We start from the raw sequence: 23,568 nt of genomic DNA, 5'->3' as shown, positions 1-23,568 counted from the left end.
ACCATCTCAATATCCCTAACTTTATCTCATCCAGACCATCTCACTTACCCTAACTTCATCTCACCCAGACCATCTCACTAACCCTAACTTCATCTCACCCAGACAATCTCACTTACCCTAACTTTATCTCACCCAGACCATCTCACTAACCCTAACTTCATCTCACCCAGACCATTTTATTAACCCTAACTTCACCTTACCCAGACCATCTCACTAACCCTAACTTCATCTCACCCAGTCCATCTCACTAATACTCAACTTCATCACCCCCAGATCATCTCACTCACCTAGACCATCTCACTAGCCCTAACTTCATCTCACCCAGACCATCTGACTATCCCTAACTTCATCTCAGCCAGACCATCTCACTAGCCCTAACTTCATCTCAGCCAGACCATCTCACTAGCCCTAACTTCATCTCAGCCAGACCATCTCACTTACCCTAACTTTATTTCATTGAGACCATCTCAATAGCCCTAACTTTATCTCATCCAGACCATCTCACTAACCCTAACTTTATCTCACCCAGACCATCTAACTTACCCTAACTTTATCTCATCCAGACCATCTCAATAGCCCTAACTTTATCTCACCCAGACCATCTCACTAACCCTAACTTCATCTCACCCAGACCATCTCACTAACCCTAACTTCATCTCACCCAGATCATCTCACTAACCCTAACTTCATCTCACCCAGACCATCTCACTAACCCTAACTTCATCTCACCCAGACCATTTTATTAACCCTAACTTCATCTTACCCAGACCATCTCACTAACCCTAACTTCATCTCACCCAGTCCATCTCACTAATACTCAACTTCATCTCACCCAGATCATCTCACTCACCTAGACCATCTCACTAGCCCTAGCTTCATCTCACCCAGACCATCTGACTAACCCTAACTTTATCTCACCCAGACCATCTCGCTTACCCTAACGTCATCTCAGCCAGACCATCTCACTAGCCCTAACTTCATCTCACCCAGACCATCTCACTAACCCTAACTTTATCTCACCCAGACCATCTCACTAACCCTAACTTCATTTCACCCAGACCATCTTATTTACCCTAACTTTTTCTTACCCAGACCATTTCACTAACCCTAACTTCATCTCACTAACGCTCAACTTCATCTCACCCAGATCATGTCACTCACCTAGTCCAACTCACTAACCCTAACTTATCTCACCCAGACCATCTGACTAACCCTAACTTTATCTCACCCAGACCATCTCACTTACCCTAACTTCATCTCACCCAGACCATCTCACTAACCCTAACTTCATCTCAGCCAGACCATCTCACTAGCCCTAACTTTATCTCATCCAGACCATCTCACTAACCCTAACTTCATCTCACCCACACCATCTCACTATACCTAACTTCATCTCACCCAGACCATCTCACTTACCCTAACCTCATCTCAGCCAGACCATCTCACTAGCCCTAACTTTATCTCACCCAGACCATCTCACTTACCCTAACTTCATCTCACCCAGATCATCTCACTAACCCTAACTTTATCTCATCGAGACCATCTAAATAGCCCTAACTTTATCTCATCCAGACCATCTCACTAACCCTAACTTTATCTCACCCAGACCATCTCACTTACCCTAACTTTATCTCATCGAGACCATCTCAATAGCCCTAACTTCATCTCACCCAGACCATCTCACTTACCCTAACTTTATCTCACCCAGACCATCTCACTAACCCTAACTTCATCTCACCCAGTCCATCTCACTAATACTCAACTTCATCTCCCCCAGATCATCTCACTCACCTAGACCATTTCACTAGCCCTAACTTCATCTCACCCAGACCATCTGACTAACCCTAACTTCATCTCAGCCAGACCATCTCACTAGCCCTAACTTCATCTCAGCCAGACCATCTCACTAGCCCTAACTTCATCTCAGCCAGACCATCTCACTAGCCCTAACTTCATCTCAGCCAGATTATCTCACTAACCCAGACCATCTCACTTACCCTAACTTCATCTCAGCCAGACCATCTCACTAGCCCTAACTTCATCTCACCCAGACCATCTCACTAGCCCTAACTTCATCTCACCCAGACCATCTCACTTACCCTAACTTCATCTCAGCCAGACCATCTCACTAGCCCTAATTTCATCTCACCCAGACCATCTGACTAACCCTAACTTTATCTCACCCACACCATCTCACTTACCCTAACTTCATCTCAGCCAGACCATCTCACTATACCTAACTTCATCTTACCCAGACCATCTCACTAACCCTAACTTCATCTTACCCAGACCATCTCACTAACCCTAACTTCATCTCACCCAGATCATCTCACTAACCCTAACTTCATCTCACCCAGACAATCTCACTTACCCTAACTTTATCTCACCCAGACCATCTCACTAACCCTAACTTCATCTCACCCAGACCATTTTATTAACCCTAACTTCACCTTACCCAGACCATCTCACTAACCCTAACTTCATCTCACCCAGTCCATCTCACTAATACTCAACTTCATCTCCCCCAGATCATCTCACTCACCTAGACCATCTCACCAACCCTAACTTTATCTCACCCAGACCATCTCACTAACCCTAACTTCATCACACCCAGACCATCTCACTTACCCTAACTTCATCTCAGCCAGACCATCTGACTAACCCTAACTTCATCTCACCCAGACCATCTCACTAACCCTAACTTTATCTCACCCAGACCATCTCACTAGCCCTAACTTCATCTCAGCCAGACCATCTCACTAGCCCTAACTTCATCTCAGCCAGACCATCTCACTAGCCCTAACTTCATCTCACCCAGACCATCTCACTAGCCCTAACTTCATCTCACCCAGACCATCTCACTAACCCTAACTTCATCTCACCCAGACCATCTCACTTACCCTAACTTCATCTCAGCCAGACCATCTCACTAGCCCTAACTTCATCTCACCCAGACCATCTCACTAGCCCTAACTTTATCTCACCCACACCATCTCACTATACCTAACTTCATCTCAGCCAGACCATCTCACTATACCTAACTTCATCTTACCCAGACCATCTCACTAACCCTAACTTCATCTCACCCAGACCATCTCACAAACCCTAACTTCATCTCACCTAGACAATCTCACTTACCCTAACTTTATCTCACCCAGACCATCTCACTAACCCTAACTTCACCTTACCCAGACCATCTCACTAACCCTAACTTCATCTCACCCAGTCCATCTCACTAATACTCAACTTCATCTCCCCCAGATTATCTCACTCACCTAGACCATCTGACTAACCCTAACTTCATCTCAGCCAGACCATCTCACTAGCCCTAACTTCATCTCAGCCAGACCATCTCACTAGCCCTAACTTCATCTCACCCAGACCATCTCAATTACCCTAAATTTATCTCATCCAGACCATCTCACTTACCCGAACTTTATCTCATCCAGACCATCTCACTAACCCTCACTAACCCTAACTTACTAACCATAACTTTAGTTTACCCAGACCATCTCACTATCCCTAACTTCATCTCACCCAGACCATCTCATTAACCCTAACTTCATCTCACTCAGACCATGTCACTAACACTCAACTTCATTTCACTCACCTAGACCATCACACTAACCCTAACTTCATCTCACTAACCCTCACTTCATCTCACTCAGACCATCTCACTAACCCTCACTTCATATCACCCAGACCATCTCACTAACCCTCACTTCATCTCACCCAGACCATCTCACTAACCCTAACTTCATCTTACCCAGATCATCTCACTAACACTCAACTTCATCTCACCCAGATCATCTCACTCACCTAGACCATCTCACCAACCCTAACTTTATCTCACCCAGACCATCTCACTAACCCTAACTTCATCACACCCAGACCATCTCACTTACCCTAACTTCATCTCAGCCAGACCATCTGACTAACCCTAACTTCATCTCACCCAGACCATCTCACTAACCCTAACTTCATCTCACCCAGACCATCTCACTTACCCTAACTTTATCTCACCCAGACCATCTCACTAACCCTAACTTCATCTCACCCAGTCCATTTTATTAACCCTAACTTCATCTTACCCAGACCATCTCACTAACCCTAACTTCATCTCACCCAGTCCATGTCACTAATACTCAACTTCATCTCACTCACCTAGACCATCACACTAACCCTAACTTCATCTCACTCAGACCATGTCACTAACACTCAACTTCATCTCACTCACCCAGACCATCTCACTAACCCTAACTTCATCTCACCCAGACCATCTCACTAACCCTAACTTCATCTCACCCAGACCATCTCACTAACCCTCACTTCATCTCACCCAGACCATCTCACTAACCCTCACTTCATCTCACCCAGACCATCTCACTAACCCTCACTTCATCTCACCCAGACCATCTCACTAACCCTCACTTCATCTCACCCAGACCATCTCACTAACCCTAACTTCATCTCATCCAGATCATCTCACTCACCTAAACCATCTCACTAACCCTCACTTCATCTCACCCAGACCATCTGACTAACCCTAACTTCATCTCACCCAGACCATCACACCCAGACCATCTCACTTACCCTAACTTCATCTCACCCAGACCATCTCACTAACCCTAACTTTATCTCACCCAGACCATCTCACTAACCCTAACTTTATCTCACCTAGACCATCTCACTAACCCTAACTTCATTTCACCCAGACCATCTTATTTACCCTAACTTTTTCTTACCCAGACCATTTCACTAACCCTAACTTCATCTCACTAACACTCAACTTCATCTCACCCAGATCATCTCACTCACCTAGTCCAACTCACTAACCCTAACTTATCTCACCCAGACCATCTCACTAACCCTAACTTCATCTCACCCAGACCATCTCACTAACCCTAACTTTATCTCACCCAGACCATCTCACTTACCCTAACTTCATCTCACCCAGACCATCTCACTTACCCTAACTTCATCTCAGCCAGACCATCTCACTAGCCCTAACTTCATCTCACCCAGACCATCTCAATTACCCTAAATTTATCTCATCCAGACCATCTCACTTACCCGAACTTTATCTCATCCAGACCATCTCACTAACCCTCACTAACCCTAACTTACTAACCATAACTTTAGTTTACCCAGACCATCTCACTATCCCTAACTTCATCTCACCCAGACCATCTCATTAACCCTAACTTCATCTCACTCAGACCATGTCACTAACACTCAACTTCATTTCACTCACCTAGACCATCACACTAACCCTAACTTCATCTCACTAACCCTCACTTCATCTCACTCAGACCATCTCACTAACCCTCACTTCATATCACCCAGACCATCTCACTAACCCTCACTTCATCTCACCCAGACCATCTCACTAACCCTAACTTCATCTTACCCAGATCATCTCACTAACACTCAACTTCATCTCCCCCAGATTATCTCACTCACCTAGACCATCTGACTAACCCTAACTTCATCTCAGCCAGACCATCTCACTAGCCCTAACTTCATCTCAGCCAGACCATCTCACTAGCCCTAACTTCATCTCACCCAGACCATCTCAATTACCCTAAATTTATCTCATCCAGACCATCTCACTTACCCGAACTTTATCTCATCCAGACCATCTCACTAACCCTCACTAACCCTAACTTACTAACCATAACTTTAGTTTACCCAGACCATCTCACTATCCCTAACTTCATCTCACCCAGACCATCTCATTAACCCTAACTTCATCTCACTCAGACCATGTCACTAACACTCAACTTCATTTCACTCACCTAGACCATCACACTAACCCTAACTTACTAACCATAACTTTAGTTTACCCAGACCATCTCACTAGCCCTAACTTCATCTCACCCAGACCATCTCACTTACCCTAACTTTATCTCATCGAGACCATCTAAATAGCCCTAACTTTATCTCATCCAGACCATCTCACTAACCCTAACTTTGTCTCACCCAGACCATCTCACTTACCCTAACTTTATCTCATCGAGACCATCTCAATATCCCTAACTTTATCTCATCCAGACCATCTCACTAACCCTAACTTCATCTCACCCAGACCATCTCACTAACCCTAACTTCATCTCACCCAGACAATCTCACTTACCCTAACTTCATCTCACCCAGACCATTTTATTAACCCTAACTTTACCTTACCCAGACCATCTCACTAACCCTAACTTCATCTCACCCAGACCATCTCACTAACCCTAACTTCATCTCACCCAGACCATCTCACTAACCCTAACTTCATCTCACCCAGACCATTTTATTAACCCTAACTTTACCTTACCCAGACCATATCACTAACCCTAACTTCATCTCACCCAGTCCATCTCACTAATACTCAACTTCATCACCCCCAGATCATCTCACTCACCTAGACCATCTCACTAGCCCTAACTTCATCTCAGCCAGACCATCTCACTAGCCCTAACTTCATCTCAGCCAGACCATCTCACTAGCCCTTACTTCATCTCAGCCAGATTATCTCACTAACCCAGACCATCTCACTTACCCTAACTTCATCTCAGCCAGACCATCTCACTAGCCCTAACTTCATCTCACCCAGACCATCTCACTTACCCTAACTTTATTTCATCGAGACCATCTCAATAGCCCTAACTTTATCTCATCCAGACCATCTCACTAACCCTAACTTTATCTCACCCAGACCATCTAACTTACCCTAACTTTATCTCATCCAGACCATCTCAATAGCCCTAACTTTATCTCACCCAGACCATCTCACTAACCCTAACTTCATCTCACCCAGACCATCTCACTAACCCTAACTTCATCTCACCCAGACCATCTCACTAACCCTAACTTCATCTCACCCAGACCATTTTATTAACTCTAACTTCATCTTACCCAGACCATCTCACTAACCCTAACTTCATCTCACCCAGACCATTTTATTAACCCTATTTAAACAACAGACTGTCAGGTAGGTTTGGTTACCCTATCTGAAATAGACTACATTAATAGCACTCTGGGGATTACTTGAATACAAAAATTGTGGTAACAGAGAAAATCATGCAAGGATGTGCAAAGAGCAAAGACAAAACTTGCAGAGTAAACTAAATTTAAAAAATAACTTTTATTGAAGGCTTAATTAAAATTGGAAAAACACACATTTAAAAACACTCATAGGAGCCAAGATACTATTACTTGTAGATCGTGTATTAGTGGATGTAGTGGGTAGATACTATCTATAAATGTATTAAATATATGGTATGAGGGCTGATAGCTATTCTCTATATTTTCAAAATACACCAGAGATGACAACTTAAATATGTTTGGTCAATATGTTGTTGTTGGTGATTGGTGAGTAGTTGTACGTTTGGGTTCACTAAAAGTGATATAGTGAACTTGCTGTGGAGTCCCTTTAAATTATTTATTCGGTTGCAATACACTTCTACATGTATGGTTAAGAGGCTTGAATGATTATACACTTGATTCACTATGCGTGAAGATAGGGACTTTCTATAGAATCCCTTTAAATTGTTCCCAGTTTACTGTACACATGTACATATGTGGCTGTGTACCAGCCTGCGCTACACAAATAAAGGCTTAATGCTCTGTATTAAATAATGTCTTTTCTATTTGGAAATGCAGGGTCAGGCAGATGTATCCACAGTTTTTTAACGATATTATTGTATCCTGTATAAGATATCTATTACAAATAAAGCAATGTGATTAATGTAACATTATTAAAGTTCCATCATATTTATCCCTTTAAGTGCAAAAATGCCTGGTATTAGGGACTGGGACCTTTATAGTTGTTATTGTATTTTTATAGAAAATCCTATATAAAGGTATCAATATCGTTATTGTTACCAAGTGGTAACCACTACATGCATACAGTTCTCGTTGCTATACAGCGCGGATAGATATAGCAAAAGGTTCTAAATATGCCTTTGAGTTGAATGGCATAATATCATATGCTCAGGGTTGTAAATAAAGTGACTGCTGCTATATCAATTGTGCAATAGATGCGTTAAGTAACAAACTAGTAAACAAAGTTGCTAAAGGAATGTATATAGAAAGTCACAGTTTAGCATTACCAAGCGAGACCGTATTATTACGATATTCAGACCTGTTTAGTTATATTTTTTAGAAGTGGTGTCGGTATTGCTACCGGTTAGGTTTTCCACCAACTTGTGTAAGCGTCAGCGTTCTGCCCCCATTACCCACTCCCGACTACTATTATTATATTGCGGTATAAAACATTGAACGATCAAAGTTCCTATGGCTAACTAAAAATACATGAGCTCCAAGGACTCATCACCAGTACCCTAGCGTCCCTAACGTCCCTAACATGTTTCGCCTCGCGGCTTTTTCAACCCTAACTTCATCTTACCCAGACCATCTCACTAACCCTAACTTCATCTCACCCAGTCCATCTCACTAATACTCAACATCATCTCACTCACCTAGACCATCTCACTAGCCCTAGCTTCATCTCACCCAGACCATCTGACTAACCCTAACTTTATCTCACCCAGACCATCTCACTTACCCTAACTTCATCTCAGCCAGACCATCTCACTAGCCCTAACTTCATCTCACCCAGACCATCTCACTAACCCTAACTTTATCTCGCCCAGACCATCTCACTAACCCTAACTTTATCTCACCCAAACCATCTCACTAACCCTAACTTCATTTCACCCAGACCATCTTATTTACCCTAACTTTTTCTTACCCAGACCATTTCACTAACCCTAACTTCATCTCACTAACACTCAACTTCATCTCACCCAGATCATCTCACTCACCTAGTCCAACTCACTAACCCTAACTTATCTCACCCAGACCATCTGACTAACCCTAACTTTATCTCACCCAGACCATCTCACTTACCCTAACTTCATCTCACCCAGATCATCTCACTAACCCTAACTTCATCTCACCCAGACCATCTCACTTACCCTAACTTCATCTCACCCAGATCATCTTACTAACCCTAACTTTATCTCATCGAGACCATCTAAATAGCCCTAACTTTATCTCATCCAGACCATCTCACTAACCCTAACTTTATCTCACCCAGACCATCTCACTTACCCTAACTTTATCTCATCGAGACCATCTCAATAGCCCTAACTTCATCTCACCCAGACCATCTCACTTACCCTAACTTTATCTGACCCAGACCATCTCACTAACCCTAACTTCATCTTACTCAGACCATCTCACTAATTCTCAACTTCATCTCCCCCAGATCATCTCACTCACCTAGACCATTTCACTAGCCCTAACTTCATCTTACCCAGACCATCTCACTAGCCCTAACTTCATCTCAGCCAGACCATCTCACTAGCCCTAACTTCATCTCAGCCAGATTATCTCACTAACCCAGACCATCTCACTTACCCTAACTTCATCTCAGCCAGACCATCTCACTAGCCCTAACTTCATCTCACCCAGACCATCTCACTAGCCCTAACTTCATCTCACCCAGACCATCTCACTAGCCCTAACTTCATCTCACCCAGACCATCTCACTAGCCCTAACTTCATCTCACCCAGACCATCTCACTTACCCTAACTTCATCTCAGCCAGACCATCTCACTAGCCCTAACTTCATCTCACCCAGACCATCTGACTAACCCTAACTTTATCTCACCCAGACCATCTCACTTACCCTAACTTCATCTCAGCCAGACCATCTCACTAGCCCTAACTTCATCTCACCCAGACTATCTCACTTACCCTAACTTTATCTCATTGAGACCATCTAAATAGCCCTAACTTTATCTCATCCAGACCATCTCACTAACCCTAACTTTATCTCACCCAGACCATCTCACTTACCCTAACTTTATCTCATCGAGACCATCTCAATATCCCTAACTTTATCTCACCCAGACCATCTCACTAACCCTAACTTTATCTCACCCAGACCATCTCACTAACCCTAACTTCATCTCACCCAGACCATTTTATTAACCCTAACTTCACCTTACCCAGACCATCTCACTAACCCTAACTTCATCTCACCCAGTCCATCTCACTAATACTCAACTTCATCACCCCCAGATCATCTCACTCACCTAGACCATCTCACTTACCCTAACTTTATTTCATCGAGACCATCTCAATAGCCCTAACTTTATCTCATCCAGACCATCTCACTAACCCTAACTTTATCTCACCCAGACCATCTAACTTATCCTAACTTTATCTCATCGAGACCATCTCAATAGCCCTAACTTCTCCAACATAGGTGTGTCCGGTCCACGGCGTCATCCTTACTTGTGGGATATTCTCTTCCCCAACAGGAAATGGCAAAGAGCCCAGCAAAGCTGGTCACATGATCCCTCCTAGGCTCCGCCTACCCCAGTCATTCTCTTTGCCGTTGCACAGGCAACATCTCCACGGAGATGGCTTAGAGTTTTTTGGTGTTTAAATGTAGTTTTTATTCTTCAATCAAGAGTTTGTTATTTTAAAATAGTGCTGGTATGTACTATTTACTCTGAAACAGAAAAGAGATGAAGATTTCTGTTTGTAAGAGGAAGATGATTTTAGCAACCGTTACTAAAATCGATGGCTGTTTCCACACAGGACTGTTGAGATGAAGTAACTTCAGTTGGGGGAAACAGTGGGCAGACTTTGCTGCTTGAGGTATGACACATTTCTAACAAGACTTGGTAATGCTGGAAGCTGTCATTTTCCCTATGGGAACCGGTAAGCCATTTTCTTAGTTTAGTATAAGAATAAAGGGCTTCACAAGGGCTTTAAAGACTGGTAGACATTTTTCTGGGCTAAAACGATTACTCTATAAGTATATATTTAGTGGATTATATCTATAAATAGTTCTTATAATCTTGGGGATGTATTAAAAAAACGGCAGGCACTGTTTTGGACACCTTTTTCACTGGGGGCCTTTTCTAGTCATAGGCAAAGCCTCATTTTCGCGCCACTAATGCGCAGTTGTTTTTGGAAAGCAAGGCATGCAGATGCATGTGTGAGGAGCTCAGAACCACTGAAAAAGCTTATTGAAGGCGTCATTTGGTATCGTATTCCCCTCTGGGCTTGGTTGGGTCTCAGCAAAGCAGATACCAGGGACTGTATAGGGGTTAAATGTAAAAACGGCTCCAGTTCCGTTATTTTAAGAGTTAAAGCTTTCAAATTTGGTGTGCAATATTTTTAAGGCTTTAAGACACTGTGGTGAAATTTTGGTGTATTTTGAACAATTCCTTCATACTTTTTCACATATTCAGTAATAAAGTGTGTTCAGTTTAAAATTTAAAGTGACAGTGTTACAAACTGCTGTTTGTAACTGGCCCTTTAAATGAAAAATTGCCCTGCTTCCCTGGATTTTGGAGAAGCCTATTTGCCAGCCTCCTTCCACATGACTATGGCCCCTGGAAGATTGTGCCCCTGAGAACATATTAACTTTTATTGGGTGTGTATGGCCCTTTAAGAACCATCTGGGGACATATTGTGACTTTGATGAACAATGCCCCTTTAAGACTATGTCCCCAGACCTGTGAAATGACTTGTCCCTGGCTTTCTCCCACTTGGTTCAGTTTCATTGTGTGCCATTAAGAGTTAAATTTTGTTCAGCTTCAAGAAACCTATTCTAAATACAAGTCTGCTGGGATTAGCTCTAATTAGGTTTAGTGATCAACTTTCCCATTGTCTAATCAGACTAGTATTGATAAGGTGGACTGCATTGTTTTATTGTGTGTAATGTTATCTGCTGAAGTAATGTTGTGGCCTGTCAAAGGGAGTGTCTCTCTATCTAATATCAAATGTGTGATGGGGGATTTTATGCCTCCCCCTGAGAGTGTCCTGTTTGCATGTAACCTGAATAAAAAGCAGGCTGTGTGCCCCAGCACATCAGACCTATGTTGACCCTCTAACTTGAAGCTTTGACTCATGTTTGTAGGATACAGCTTATAATCACTACAGGGATTGCTATGTTTTTCATACTCCCTTAGCTACAGGGATTGCTGACTATGGTGCTGATGATTCTTTGGTGAGCGCTAGGAGCATCCTTTTCTACGGTCCAACTTCCAGCCAGCCTGGAGGCAACCGTAACATTTGGCGGCAGCGGTGGGATTGGCGTCCTAGCGCAAGGAGCAGCACCACAACAGCACTGGTATCGTAGGAGAGTTATTGAGGGCAACGCTAGCCACTGCGCAGCGTCCCTACCTACAGCAGCATGGAGCTGACAAGACACTATTCAGAACCCTGTGAAGAGCACCTCAACCTGATCCGTCGCTATGAGGGCGCGGATTTCGTTCCAGAGGTAAAGAGGCGGCTAGTCCGATATGGTCCAGACCCTGCACAGGAGGTAGTCAGTCGCATCATCCGGGAATTGGATACGGAGAACAAAGCGGCACGAGCCTTTGAGCGCCAACTGTGGAGTTTGAGGGTCTGGACACCTGGTCTCCAGCGAGAAAGTGAGTCACAGGGAGCGGAGAGCAACGACCTCCCTTCCCAGCGGCAGCCAGAGTTACAGGGAGAGGAGAGCAGCGACCTCCCTCCCCAGCGGCAGTATACCGTGCAGAGGGAAGAGACAACCAGTCCCCTTCCCCAGCCAGAGATACCAGAGGCAGCAGGCCTCATAGACTGGTCCTGGGAGGACCCCCAGCAGGCAGGTGGAGATGGGACCGCAGTCTCTCTACCGGCCCTACAGGGATGCTGGGCAGGCGGCCCAGATCCCCAGCAACAGACCCAGCTACAGGGAGGGGAGAGCATCGACCTCCCTCCCCAGCCGGAGTGTGCCTTCCAGGGAGAGGAGACAACCGGTCTCTCTCCCCAGCCGCAGCATGTTCCACAGGAAGCGGAGAGCATCGACCTCCCTTCCCAACGGCCACCGGAGTATCAGGAGGAGGAGGTAAGCCAATCTCCCCCTCCCCAGCTAACTCCTAACTTGGGCCCAGGGTTAACAGTGGAGATGTTAACCCCCACTGACCCCCACGTTCCCTTTGCCACCGGGCAGGACTATGCCCCAATTCCCCCAGCAGAAGAGCTGGCATCAGAACAGAGCGCTGCTGGCCTCTGCCCTACAGACCCCCTTGTTACAGGACTGGCCTGCAAACCCCTCACCCCAGCAGAAGCGCTGGCACCAGGGCAGAGTGCCGCTGGCCTCTGCCCCCCAAGTACCATCAGCTATTTGCCCAGCTGCGCCAGGAAGGCCGAGGATGCTGCACTTTCATCCTGCAACCTGGAACTTACAGGCCAGTACTACGTATTGTGGGGGGGCTACTTTGCTGCTAGCGATTATTTGTGGGTGGGTTGCGAGACTAACTTGGGCACTGACCGGCAGAAGGTCAGGTGCCTGGTTAGTCTCCCTCCAAAAGGGGAGATATGTTACAAACTGCTGTTTGTAACTGGCCCTTTAAATGAAAAATTGCCCTGCTTCCCTGGATTTTGGAGAAGCCTATTTGCCAGCCTCCTTCCACATGACTATGGCCCCTGGAAGATTGTGCCCCTGAGAACATATTAACTTTTATTGGGTGTGTATGGCCCTTTAAGAACCATCTGGGGACATATTGTGACTTTGATGAACAATGCCCCTTTAAGACTATGTCCCCAGACCTGTGAAATGACTTGTCCCTGGCTTTCTCCCACTTGGTTCAGTTTCATTGTGTGCCATTAAGAGTTAAATTTTGTTCAGCTTCAAGAAACCTATTCTAAATACAAGTCTGCTGGGATTAGCTCTAATTAGGTTTAGTGATCAACTTTCCCATTGTCTAATCAGACTAGTATTGATAAGGTGGACTGCATTGTTTTATTGTGTGTAATGTTATCTGCTGAAGTAATGTTGTGGCCTGTCAAAGGGAGTGTCTCTCTATCTAATATCAAATGTGTGATGGGGGATTTTATGCCTCCCCCTGAGAGTGTCCTGTTTGCATGTAACCTGAATAAAAAGCAGGCTGTGTGCCCCAGCACATCAGACCTATGTTGACCCTCTAACTTGAAGCTTTGACTCATGTTTGTAGGATACAGCTTATATCACTACAGGGATTGCTATGCTCTTCATACTCCCTTAGCTACAGGGATTGCTACAGAAGGAAGAGGTTCACCTACTGGAGCCTGGTCATAGGTCCAGGGCGCAGAGCAGACGGCGAGATACCAGCCCAGCAGCGGTGGTTCATAGAGTCTGCATTACTTATGGTGGCTACGCAGCAGTTATAGAGTGTCCACGGTGCTGCTGCTCCTTTGGTGAGCGCTAGGAGCATCCTTTTCTACGGTCCAACTTCCAGCCAGCCTGGAGGCAACCGTAACAGACAGTAACGGTTTTATTTTAAAACGTTTTTTGTGCTTTGTTATCAAGTTTATGCCTGTTAACATGTCTGAACCATCAGATAGACGATGTTCTGTATGTTTGAATGCCAAGGTTCCTCCCCATTTAAATATATGTGATGAATGTGACATGTCCAAACAAAGTAGGGACAATGATGCCACTGATAATGATATTGCCCAAGATGATTCCTCAAGTGAGGGGAGTAAGCATGGTACTGCATCATCCCCTTCTGTGTCTACACCAGTCTTGCCCACACAAGAGGTCCCTAGTACATCTAGTGCGCCAATACTTCTTACTATGCAGCAATTATCGGCTGTAATGGATAATTCTATTAAAAACATTTTGTCCAAAATGCCCACTTATCAGAGAAAGCGCGATTGCTCTGTTTTAGATACTGAAGAGCATGAGGACGCTGATGATAATGGTTCTGACATGCCCTTACACCAATCTGAAGGGGCCAGGGAGGTTTTGTCTGAGGGAGAAATTTCAGATTCAGGAAAAATTTCTCAACAAGCTGAACCTGATGTTATTACATTTAAATTTAAATTAGAACATCTCCGCGCTCTGCTTAAGGAGGTGTTATCTACTCTGGATGATTGTGACAATTTGGTCATTCCAGAGAAATTATGTAAGATGGACAAGTTCCTAGAGGTCCCGGTGCCCCCCGATGCTTTTCCTATACCCAAGGAGGAGGTTATGGACAGAGTTCAAGCACTTAAATTGGCTAACTCTTTTATCTTAGACGCCGCTTTGCAATTAGCTAGATTAGCGGCGAAAAATTCAGGTTTTGCTATTGTGGCGCGCAGAGCGCTTTGGCTAAAGTCTTGGTCAGCGGATGTGTCCTCCAAGAACAAATTGCTTAACATCCCTTTCAAGGGTAAAACGCTGTTTGGCCCTGACTTGAAAGAGATTATTTCAGACATCACTGGGGGAAAGGGCCACGCCCTTCCTCCGGATAGGTCTTTTAAGGCTAAAAATAAGCCAAATTTTCGTCCCTTTCGCAGAAACGGACCAGCCTCAAATTCTACACCCGCTAAGCAAGAGGGTAATAGTTCTCAAACCAAACCAGCCTGGAGACCGATGCAAGGCTGGAGCAAGGGTAAGCAGGCCAAGAAACCTGCCACTGCTACTAAAACAGCATGAAGTGTTGGCCCCCGATCCGGGACCGGATCTGGTGGGGGGCAGACTCTCCCTCTTTGCTCAGGCTTGGGCAAGAGATGTTCAGGATCCTTGGGCGCTAGAAATAGTTTCTCAAGGTTATCTCCTGGAATTCAAGGAACTACCCCCAAGGGGAAGGTTCCACAGGTCTCAATTGTCTTCAAACCAAATAAAAAGACAGGCATTCTTACATTGTGTAGAAGACCTGTTAAGAATGGGAGTGATTCATCCTGTTCCATTAGGAGAACAAGGGATGGGGTTTTACTCCAATCTGTTCATAGTTCCCAAAAAAGAGGGAACATTCAGACCAATTTTAGATCTCAAGATTCTAAACAAATTTCTCAGGGTTCCATCGTTCAAAATGGAAACCATTCGAACAATTCTTCCTACCATCCAGGAAGGTCAATTCATGACCACGGTGGATTTAAAGGATGCGTATCTACATATTCCTATCCACAAGGAACATCATCGGTTCCTAAGGTTCGCCTTTCTGGACAAGCATTACCAGTTTGTGGCACTTCCATTCGGATTAGCCACTGCTCCAAGGATTTTCACAAAGGTACTAGGGTCCCTTCTAGCGGTGCTAAGACCAAGGGGCATTGCAGTAGTACCTTACTTGGACGACATACTGATTCAAGCGTCGTCTCTGTCAAAAGCAAAGGCTCATACGGACATTGTCCTAGCCTTTCTCAGATCTCACGGGTGGAAAGTGAACGTAGAAAAAAGTTCTCTATCCCCGTCAACAAGAGTTCCCTTCTTGGGAACAATAATAGATTCCTTAGAAATGAAGATTTTTCTGACAGAGACCAGAAAATCAAAACTTCTAAGCTCTTGTCAAGTACTTCATTCTGTTCTTCTTCCTTCCATAGCGCAGTGCATGGAAGTAATAGGTTTGATAGTTGCGGCAATGGACATAGTTCCTTTTGCGCGAATTCATCTAAGACCATTACAACTGTGCATGCTCAGACAGTGGAATGGGGATTATACAGACTTGTCTCCGACGATCCAAGTAGATCAGAGAACCAGAGATTCACTCTGTTGGTGGCTGACCCTGGACAACCTGTCACAGGGAATGAGTTTTCGCAGACCAGAGTGGGTCATTGTCACGACCGACGCCAGTCTGGTGGGCTGGGGCGCGGTCTGGGAACCCCTGAAAGCTCAGGGTCTATGGTCTCGGGAAGAATCTCTTCTCCCGATAAACATTCTGGAACTGAGAGCGATATTCAATGCTCTCAAAGCTTGGCCTCAACTAGCAAAGGCCAGATTCATAAGGTTTCAATCAGACAACATGACGACTGTTGCATATATCAACCATCAGGGGGGAACAAGGAGTTCCCTGGCGATGGAAGAAGTGACCAAAATAATTAAATGGGCGGAGAATCACTCCTGCCACTTGTCTGCAATCCACATCCCAGGAGTGGAAAATTGGGAAGCGGATTTTCTGAGTCGTCAGACTTTCCATCCGGGGGAGTGGGAACTCCATCCGGAAATCTTTGCTCAAATAACTCAATTATGGGGCATTCCAGACATGGATCTGATGGCGTCTCGTCAGAACTTCAAGGTTCCTTGCTACGGGTCCAGATCCAGGGATCCCAAGGCGACTCTAGTAGATGCACTAGTAGCACCTTGGACCTTCAACCTAGCTTATGTATTCCCACCGTTTCCTCTCATTCCCAGGCTGGTAGCCAGGATCAATCAGGAGAGGGCTTCGGTGATCTTGATAGCTCCTGCGTGGCCACGCAGGACTTGGTATGCAGACCTGGTGAATATGTCATCGGCTCCACCATGGAAGCTACCTTTGAGACAGGACCTTCTTGTTCAAGGTCCGTTCGAACATCCGAATCTGGCCTCACTCCAACTGACTGCTTGGAGATTGAACGCTTGATTTTATCAAAGCGTGGGTTTTCAGATTCTGTCATTGATACTCTTATTCAGGCTAGAAAGCCTGTAACTAGGAAAATTTACCATAAAATATGGAAAAAATATATCTGTTGGTGTGAATCTAAAGGATTCCCATGGAACAAGATAAAAATTCATAAGATTCTATCCTTTCTACAAGAGGGTTTGGAGAAAGGATTATCTGCAAGTTCTTTGAAGGGACAGATTTCTGCTTTATCTGTTTTACTTCACAAAAAGCTGGCGGCTGTGCCAGATGTTCAAGCTTTTGTTCAGGCTCTGGTTAGAATCAAGCCTGTTTACAAACCTTTGACTCCTCCTTGGAGTCTCAACTTAGTTCTTTCAGTTCTTCAGGGGGTTCCGTTTGAACCCTTACATTCCGTAGATATTAAGTTATTATCTTGGAAAGTTTTGTTTTTGGTTGCAATTTCTTCTGCTAGAAGAGTTTCAGAGTTATCTGCTCTGCAGTGTTCTCCTCCTTATCTGGTGTTCCATGCAGATAAGGTGGTTTTGCGTACTAAACCTGGTTTTCTTCCGAAAGTTGTTTCTAACAAAAATATTAACCAGGAGATAGTTGTGCCTTCTTTGTGTCCGAATCCAGTTTCAAAGAAGGAACGTTTGTTGCACAATTTGGATGTAGTTCGTGCTCTAAAATTCTATTTAGAGGCTACAAAGGATTTCAGACAAACATCTTCTTTGTTTGTTGTTTATTCTGGTAAAAGGAGAGGTCAAAAAGCAACTTCTACCTCTCTTTCTTTTTGGCTTAAAAGCATCATCCGATTGGCTTATGAGACTGCCGGACGGCAGCCTCCTGAAAGAATCACAGCTCACTCCACTAGGGCTGTGGCTTCCACATGGGCCTTCAAGAACGAGGCTTCTGTTGATCAGATATGTAAGGCAGCGACTTGGTCTTCACTGCACACTTTTACCAAATTTTACAAATTTGATACTTTTGCTTCTTCTGAGGCTATTTTTGGGAGAAAGGTTTTGCAAGCCGTGGTGCCTTCCATCTAGGTGACCTGATTTGCTCCCTCCCATCATCCGTGTCCTAAAGCTTTGGTATTGGTTCCCACAAGTAAGGATGACGCCGTGGACCGGACACACCTATGTTGGAGAAAACAGAATTTATGCTTACCTGATAAATTACTTTCTCCAACGGTGTGTCCGGTCCACGGCCCGCCCTGGTTTTTTAATCAGGTCTGATGAATTATTTTCTCTAACTACAGTCACCACGGTATCATATGATTTCTCCTATGCATATTCCTCCTTTACGTCGGTCGAATGACTGGGGTAGGCGGAGCCTAGGAGGGATCATGTGACCAGCTTTGCTGGGCTCTTTGCCATTTCCTGTTGGGGAAGAGAATATCCCACAAGTAAGGATGACGCCGTGGACCGGACACACCGTTGGAGAAAGTAATTTATCAGGTAAGCATAAATTCTGTTTTTATCTCATCCAGACCATCTCACTAACCCTAACTTCATCTCACCCAGACCATCTCACTAACCCTAACTTCATCTCACCCAGACCATCTCACTTACCCTAACTTTATCTCACCCAGACCATCTCACTAACCCCAACTTCATCTCACCCAGACCATTTTATTAACCCTAACTTCATCTTACCCAGACCATCTCACTAACCCTAACTTCATCTCACCCAGTCCATCTCACTAATACTCAACTTCATCTCACCCAGATCATCTCACTCACCTAGACCATCTCACTAGCCCTAGCTTCATCTCACCCAGACCATCTGACTAACCCTAACTTTATCTCACCCAGACCATCTCACTTACCCTAACTTCATCTCAGCCAGACCATGTCACTAGCCCTAACTTCATCTCAGCCAGACCATCTCACTAGCCCTAACTTCATCTCAGCCAGACCATCTCACTAGCCCTAACTTCATCTCACCCAGACCATCTCACTTACCCTAACTTTATCTCATCGAGACCATCTCAATAGCCCTAACTTTATCTCATCCAGACCATCTCACTAACCCTAACTTCATCTCACCTAGACCATCTCACATATCCTAACTTCTGCTCAACCAGACCATCTCACTAACCCTAGCTTCAGCTCACCCAGACCGTCTGACAAACCCTAACCAGACCATCTCTCTAACACTAACTTAAAGGAGCACTCAATGCAGTAGAATTGCATAATTAACAAGTGCATAATAAAAAGACAAACCAATAACACCTACTCTGAATTTCAAATAAACAGTTTTTTTTTCCTGACAAATTTATTTTTTTCCTATTTTGCTGGCCCTGTATCATCATGTGACAGACATCAGCCAATCACAGCAATCACAGACTAGTATACGTTTACCCTGTGAACTTGTGCACATGCTCAGTAGGATCTTGTTCCCCAGAAAGAATGTATATAAAAAGATTGTGCAAAATTTGATAATGGAAGTAAATTGGAAAGTGTCTTAAAATGGCATGCTCTATCTGAATCATAAAAGTTTATTTTGACTTGAGTGTCCCTTTTAAAGGGACAAGCTACTTAAAAATTGTTATTGTTTAAAAAGATAGATCATCTCTTTATTATCCATTCACCAGTTTTGCATAAACATCACTGTTATACTAATATACGTTTTGCTTTATCATTATCTATATCTAAGCCTCTGCAAACTTCCCCTTATCTCAGTGCGTTTTACAAACTTGACTTTTAGCCAACTAGTGCTGGTTCCTGCATAACTCCATAGGAGCGAGCACAATGTTATATTTATTTCACACATGGACTTGCACTGTCTTACTGTGAAAAGTTAAAGGAACAGTCTACACCAGAATTTGTATTGTTTTAAAAGATAGATAATCCCTTTATTACCCATTTCCTAGTTTTGCATAACCAACACAGTTATATAAATACACATTTTTACCTCTGTGATTATCTTGTATCTAAGCCTCTGCACACTGCCCCCTTATTTCTGTTCTTTTGACAGACATTTATTTTAGCCAATCAGTGCTGGCTCATAGGAACTCCACATGCGTGAGCACAGTGTTATCTATATGACACACATGAACGAACACCCTCTAGTGGTGAAAAACTGACAAAATGCCCTGAGAGAAGAAGCGACCTGCAGGGGCTTAGAAACAGGCGGAGATTTAGAGGTTTAGTTGTTTTAAAATATATAAATATAACATTGTTGGTTATGCAAATCTGGGGAATGAGTAGTAAAGGCGTTATCTATCTTTTTAAATAATAAATAAATAAAATAAAGTAGACTTTCTCTTTAAGCTAACTCACCTGCACAACCCTCCAACACAAATCCTCCCCCAGCACCCAGGACCCCCTGCACAACCCTCTGCTGCTGCAAAAAAATACTAATCCTAACACCCAAGACCCCTCCCACCATAATGAAAAATCCCAAGCATACAAAGCCCTACTACATGACCTCTTTTGCTAAAACTCCCTCTAGAACCCAAAGGCCCCTTTGCACGACCCCAACTACAAAAAAAGCCTTAATACCCAAGGGACCCCAGCACCGAAGGAACCTCCTGTCAATCAAGCACTCAAACCCCCACCTCCCCCATCACACCCACTCAAATGTACTCAAATGAAAGTCTATATTCATGAGCTCGTGTCCTCAGTCTTTAGTAGTTTTTCCATAGATGTCCCACAAAATTATCGACAATATATTTATGTTTTGTGATGATCGAGAGAAGTAAACAAGAACTTGTTAGTCCAGGCAAATGGAGTCTGATTATCTTTCTCATACATATTATAGGAATACACCATTGTGAAGAAGAGGCTCTCCCACAGCAGCGTTCAACGGCTGAGCGGAGAGGTGAGTAATGCTGGGGAATGTGACAATATACACAGTGACTCCCTTTACTGAGCCATCTGGCCCTGTGTGTATTTCCTACCTGCTGTCTGTGTCTCTGTATATTCTCAGTAACATTATCCTGGCTCTGTCAGTAAAAGTGTGTGACAGAACCAGTCCCTGTGTCAGCGCTGAATGAGTTGTGTGTGTTTCAGGTGCCTATAAAGTGTGATGATGTTGCTGTGTATTTCTCTATGGAGGAGTGGGAGTATATAGAGGGACACAAGGAGCTTTACAAGGACGTCATGATGGAGACTCACCAAGCACTAAGGACTATGGAGATCCCAGGAAATGAGAGCTTAGGTAACGCTGTGTAGTAATAAATATCTCACTCAGGAAGTGCACATACACTACTGACGTGACTGACACAGAGCAAATCTACAGTGAATCTGTCATGTGTGATCTAATGAGCTGTCTGATTATAAACTAATGTTATACCCAACAAAAATAATAAAAACACAGTTAAAGGGTCAAGAGGAATTACTGCTAAATCAATTAAATATTCATTTATATATGTAAATGTTTAAGTACAAAACAGATGCTTTGTTTTGTTCTTAATTGAATACATTTAACTATATATATATATATATATATTTAGATGCAACAAAATAGTTTCATATACATTTAACAAAATTAACTGATTTTATTCTTTATTAAAACTAACAGGTCACAGTGATGAAAATCTAGACACAGGAGCACATAGAGTACAGAATATTCAGCCAGTGGGGACCCCATCAGACGTCTCTGCAGGTGACAGATCTATGGCAGAAGCTACTAGTGATGTTTTCAAATAATGATCTGTTGTGTAATATTACTGTATAATCAGATTGTGTGAGATAACTGCACTTTAATCCATATAACCAAAAAACGTATTTTATTCTTTATTAGAACTAACAGGTCACAGTGATGAAAATCTAGACACAGGAGCACATAGAGAACTTGTACAGAATATTCAGCCAGTGGGGACCCCATCAGACGTCTCTGCAGGTAACAGATCTATGGCAGAAGCTGCTGTTAATGTTTTCAAATAATGATGTGTTGTGTAATATTACTGTGTAATCAGATTGTGTGAGATAACTGCACTTTAATCCATATAACCAAAAAACGTATTTTATTCTTTATTAGAACTAACAGGTCACAGTGATGAAAATCTAGACACAGGATCACATGGAGAACTTGTACAGAATATTCAGCCATCAGATGTTTCTGCAAGTGAGTGATCTATGGTATAAGCTTCACAGTTAGAAAATGTTACCAAAAAGTAAAGTGTAAGTCCGTAGCACTGAAAAAATGACATTTCCTAGCTTGCAAATTTTGACAGTGACCTGTCAATGCGCTGTTCCCTTACTTCAAATGCCCTTTTGATCTTTATTTAGCTGTATTAGATTTAGATTGGAATAAAGCAACCTCACTAATTATCATCTCTTCTATATATTCAGCGCTAAGGACTGACACTTTACACTTTAGTTTTTGGTGACGGTGGCTCACACAGCCTTTCCCCCTCTATCCGACCGATGCAATCAGTCGGGAAATCACAGGTGCTACTTTTAATCACAGTAGTGCTGTGAGAGCTGATACCAGCTACAGCAATTTGCTGTAATAAATGCCGCTTAGTAAGGGTACAGCGCACACAGGTGGGAGGCAGAGATCAGAGGGGGGGTCTGTGAGAAGGCGCAAAGCTCTACACTTGTGAAGAGCAAAGCAGGAACTTAGCTTTCAACAGCAGGTGGGAATCTCTGAGTTTGCATAAAAAGCATCTGTGCAATATGCAGTGCTATCTATCTATCTATCGGGTACTTATAGAGCGCAATCTAATCACCCGTGAGGGTCTCAAGGCGCTAAGGGGAGCGGATATTGGTGGAGGGGGGGAGGGGATGGGTGTTCATTTGAAGAGCCAGGTTTTGAGGTCCTTTCTGAACTTTGTAAGGGAGGTGAATTGTCTGAGGTGCAGCGGGAGGGTGTTCCATGTCTTTGCTGCCATGTGGGAGAAGGATCTTCCGCCCGCGGTGGATTTGCTGATGCGGAGGATGACAGAGTGCTTGGTCGGCCGATCGGAGTTGTCTGGCGGGGGTGTAGAAATTTACACGGTGGTTGATGTATTCGGGTCCGATGTTGTATAGGGCCTTGAATGCATGGGTAAGGAGCTTGAAAGTGATTCTCTTGTTGCTGGGGAGCCAGTGAAGGTTCCTTAGGTGTTTGTTTATGTGGCATTGGCGAGGGATATTGAGGATGAGTCTGGCTGAGGCGTTCTGGATACGTTGGAGTCTCTTTTGGAGTTTGATGGTGGAGCCAGCGTAGAGTGCGTTGCCGTAGTCCAACCGGCTGCTGACAAGGGCATGGGTGACTGTTTTCTTGGTTTCGGTAGGGATCCACTTGAAGATTTTA

The 23,568-nt window shown here is 43.9% G+C and overlaps 1 protein-coding gene across 3 annotated transcripts in view; it reads left to right on the top strand.

Annotated features, from left to right (window-relative positions):
• LOC128657073 (oocyte zinc finger protein XlCOF7.1-like) overlaps window positions 1–23,568 on the top strand; it is a 176,132-nt gene that overhangs the window by 42,297 nt on the left and 110,267 nt on the right. For all 3 annotated transcript variants that reach the window (XM_053711304.1, XM_053711303.1, XM_053711305.1), the window contains exons 3-7: window positions 21,088–21,147; window positions 21,339–21,486; window positions 21,850–21,933; window positions 22,072–22,170; window positions 22,309–22,395. In XM_053711304.1, the coding sequence (XP_053567279.1) occupies window positions 21,088–21,147; window positions 21,339–21,486; window positions 21,850–21,933; window positions 22,072–22,170; window positions 22,309–22,395 (478 nt within the window). The remainder of the gene's footprint in view (window positions 1–21,087; window positions 21,148–21,338; window positions 21,487–21,849; window positions 21,934–22,071; window positions 22,171–22,308; window positions 22,396–23,568) is intronic.

The sequence above is a fragment of the Bombina bombina genome, chromosome 4 (genome assembly GCF_027579735.1).
Source record: "Bombina bombina isolate aBomBom1 chromosome 4, aBomBom1.pri, whole genome shotgun sequence".
NCBI lineage: Eukaryota > Metazoa > Chordata > Amphibia > Anura > Bombinatoridae > Bombina > Bombina bombina.
Note: the sequence above shows the minus strand (reverse complement) of the source record. Positions and strands in the feature narration are given on the sequence as shown.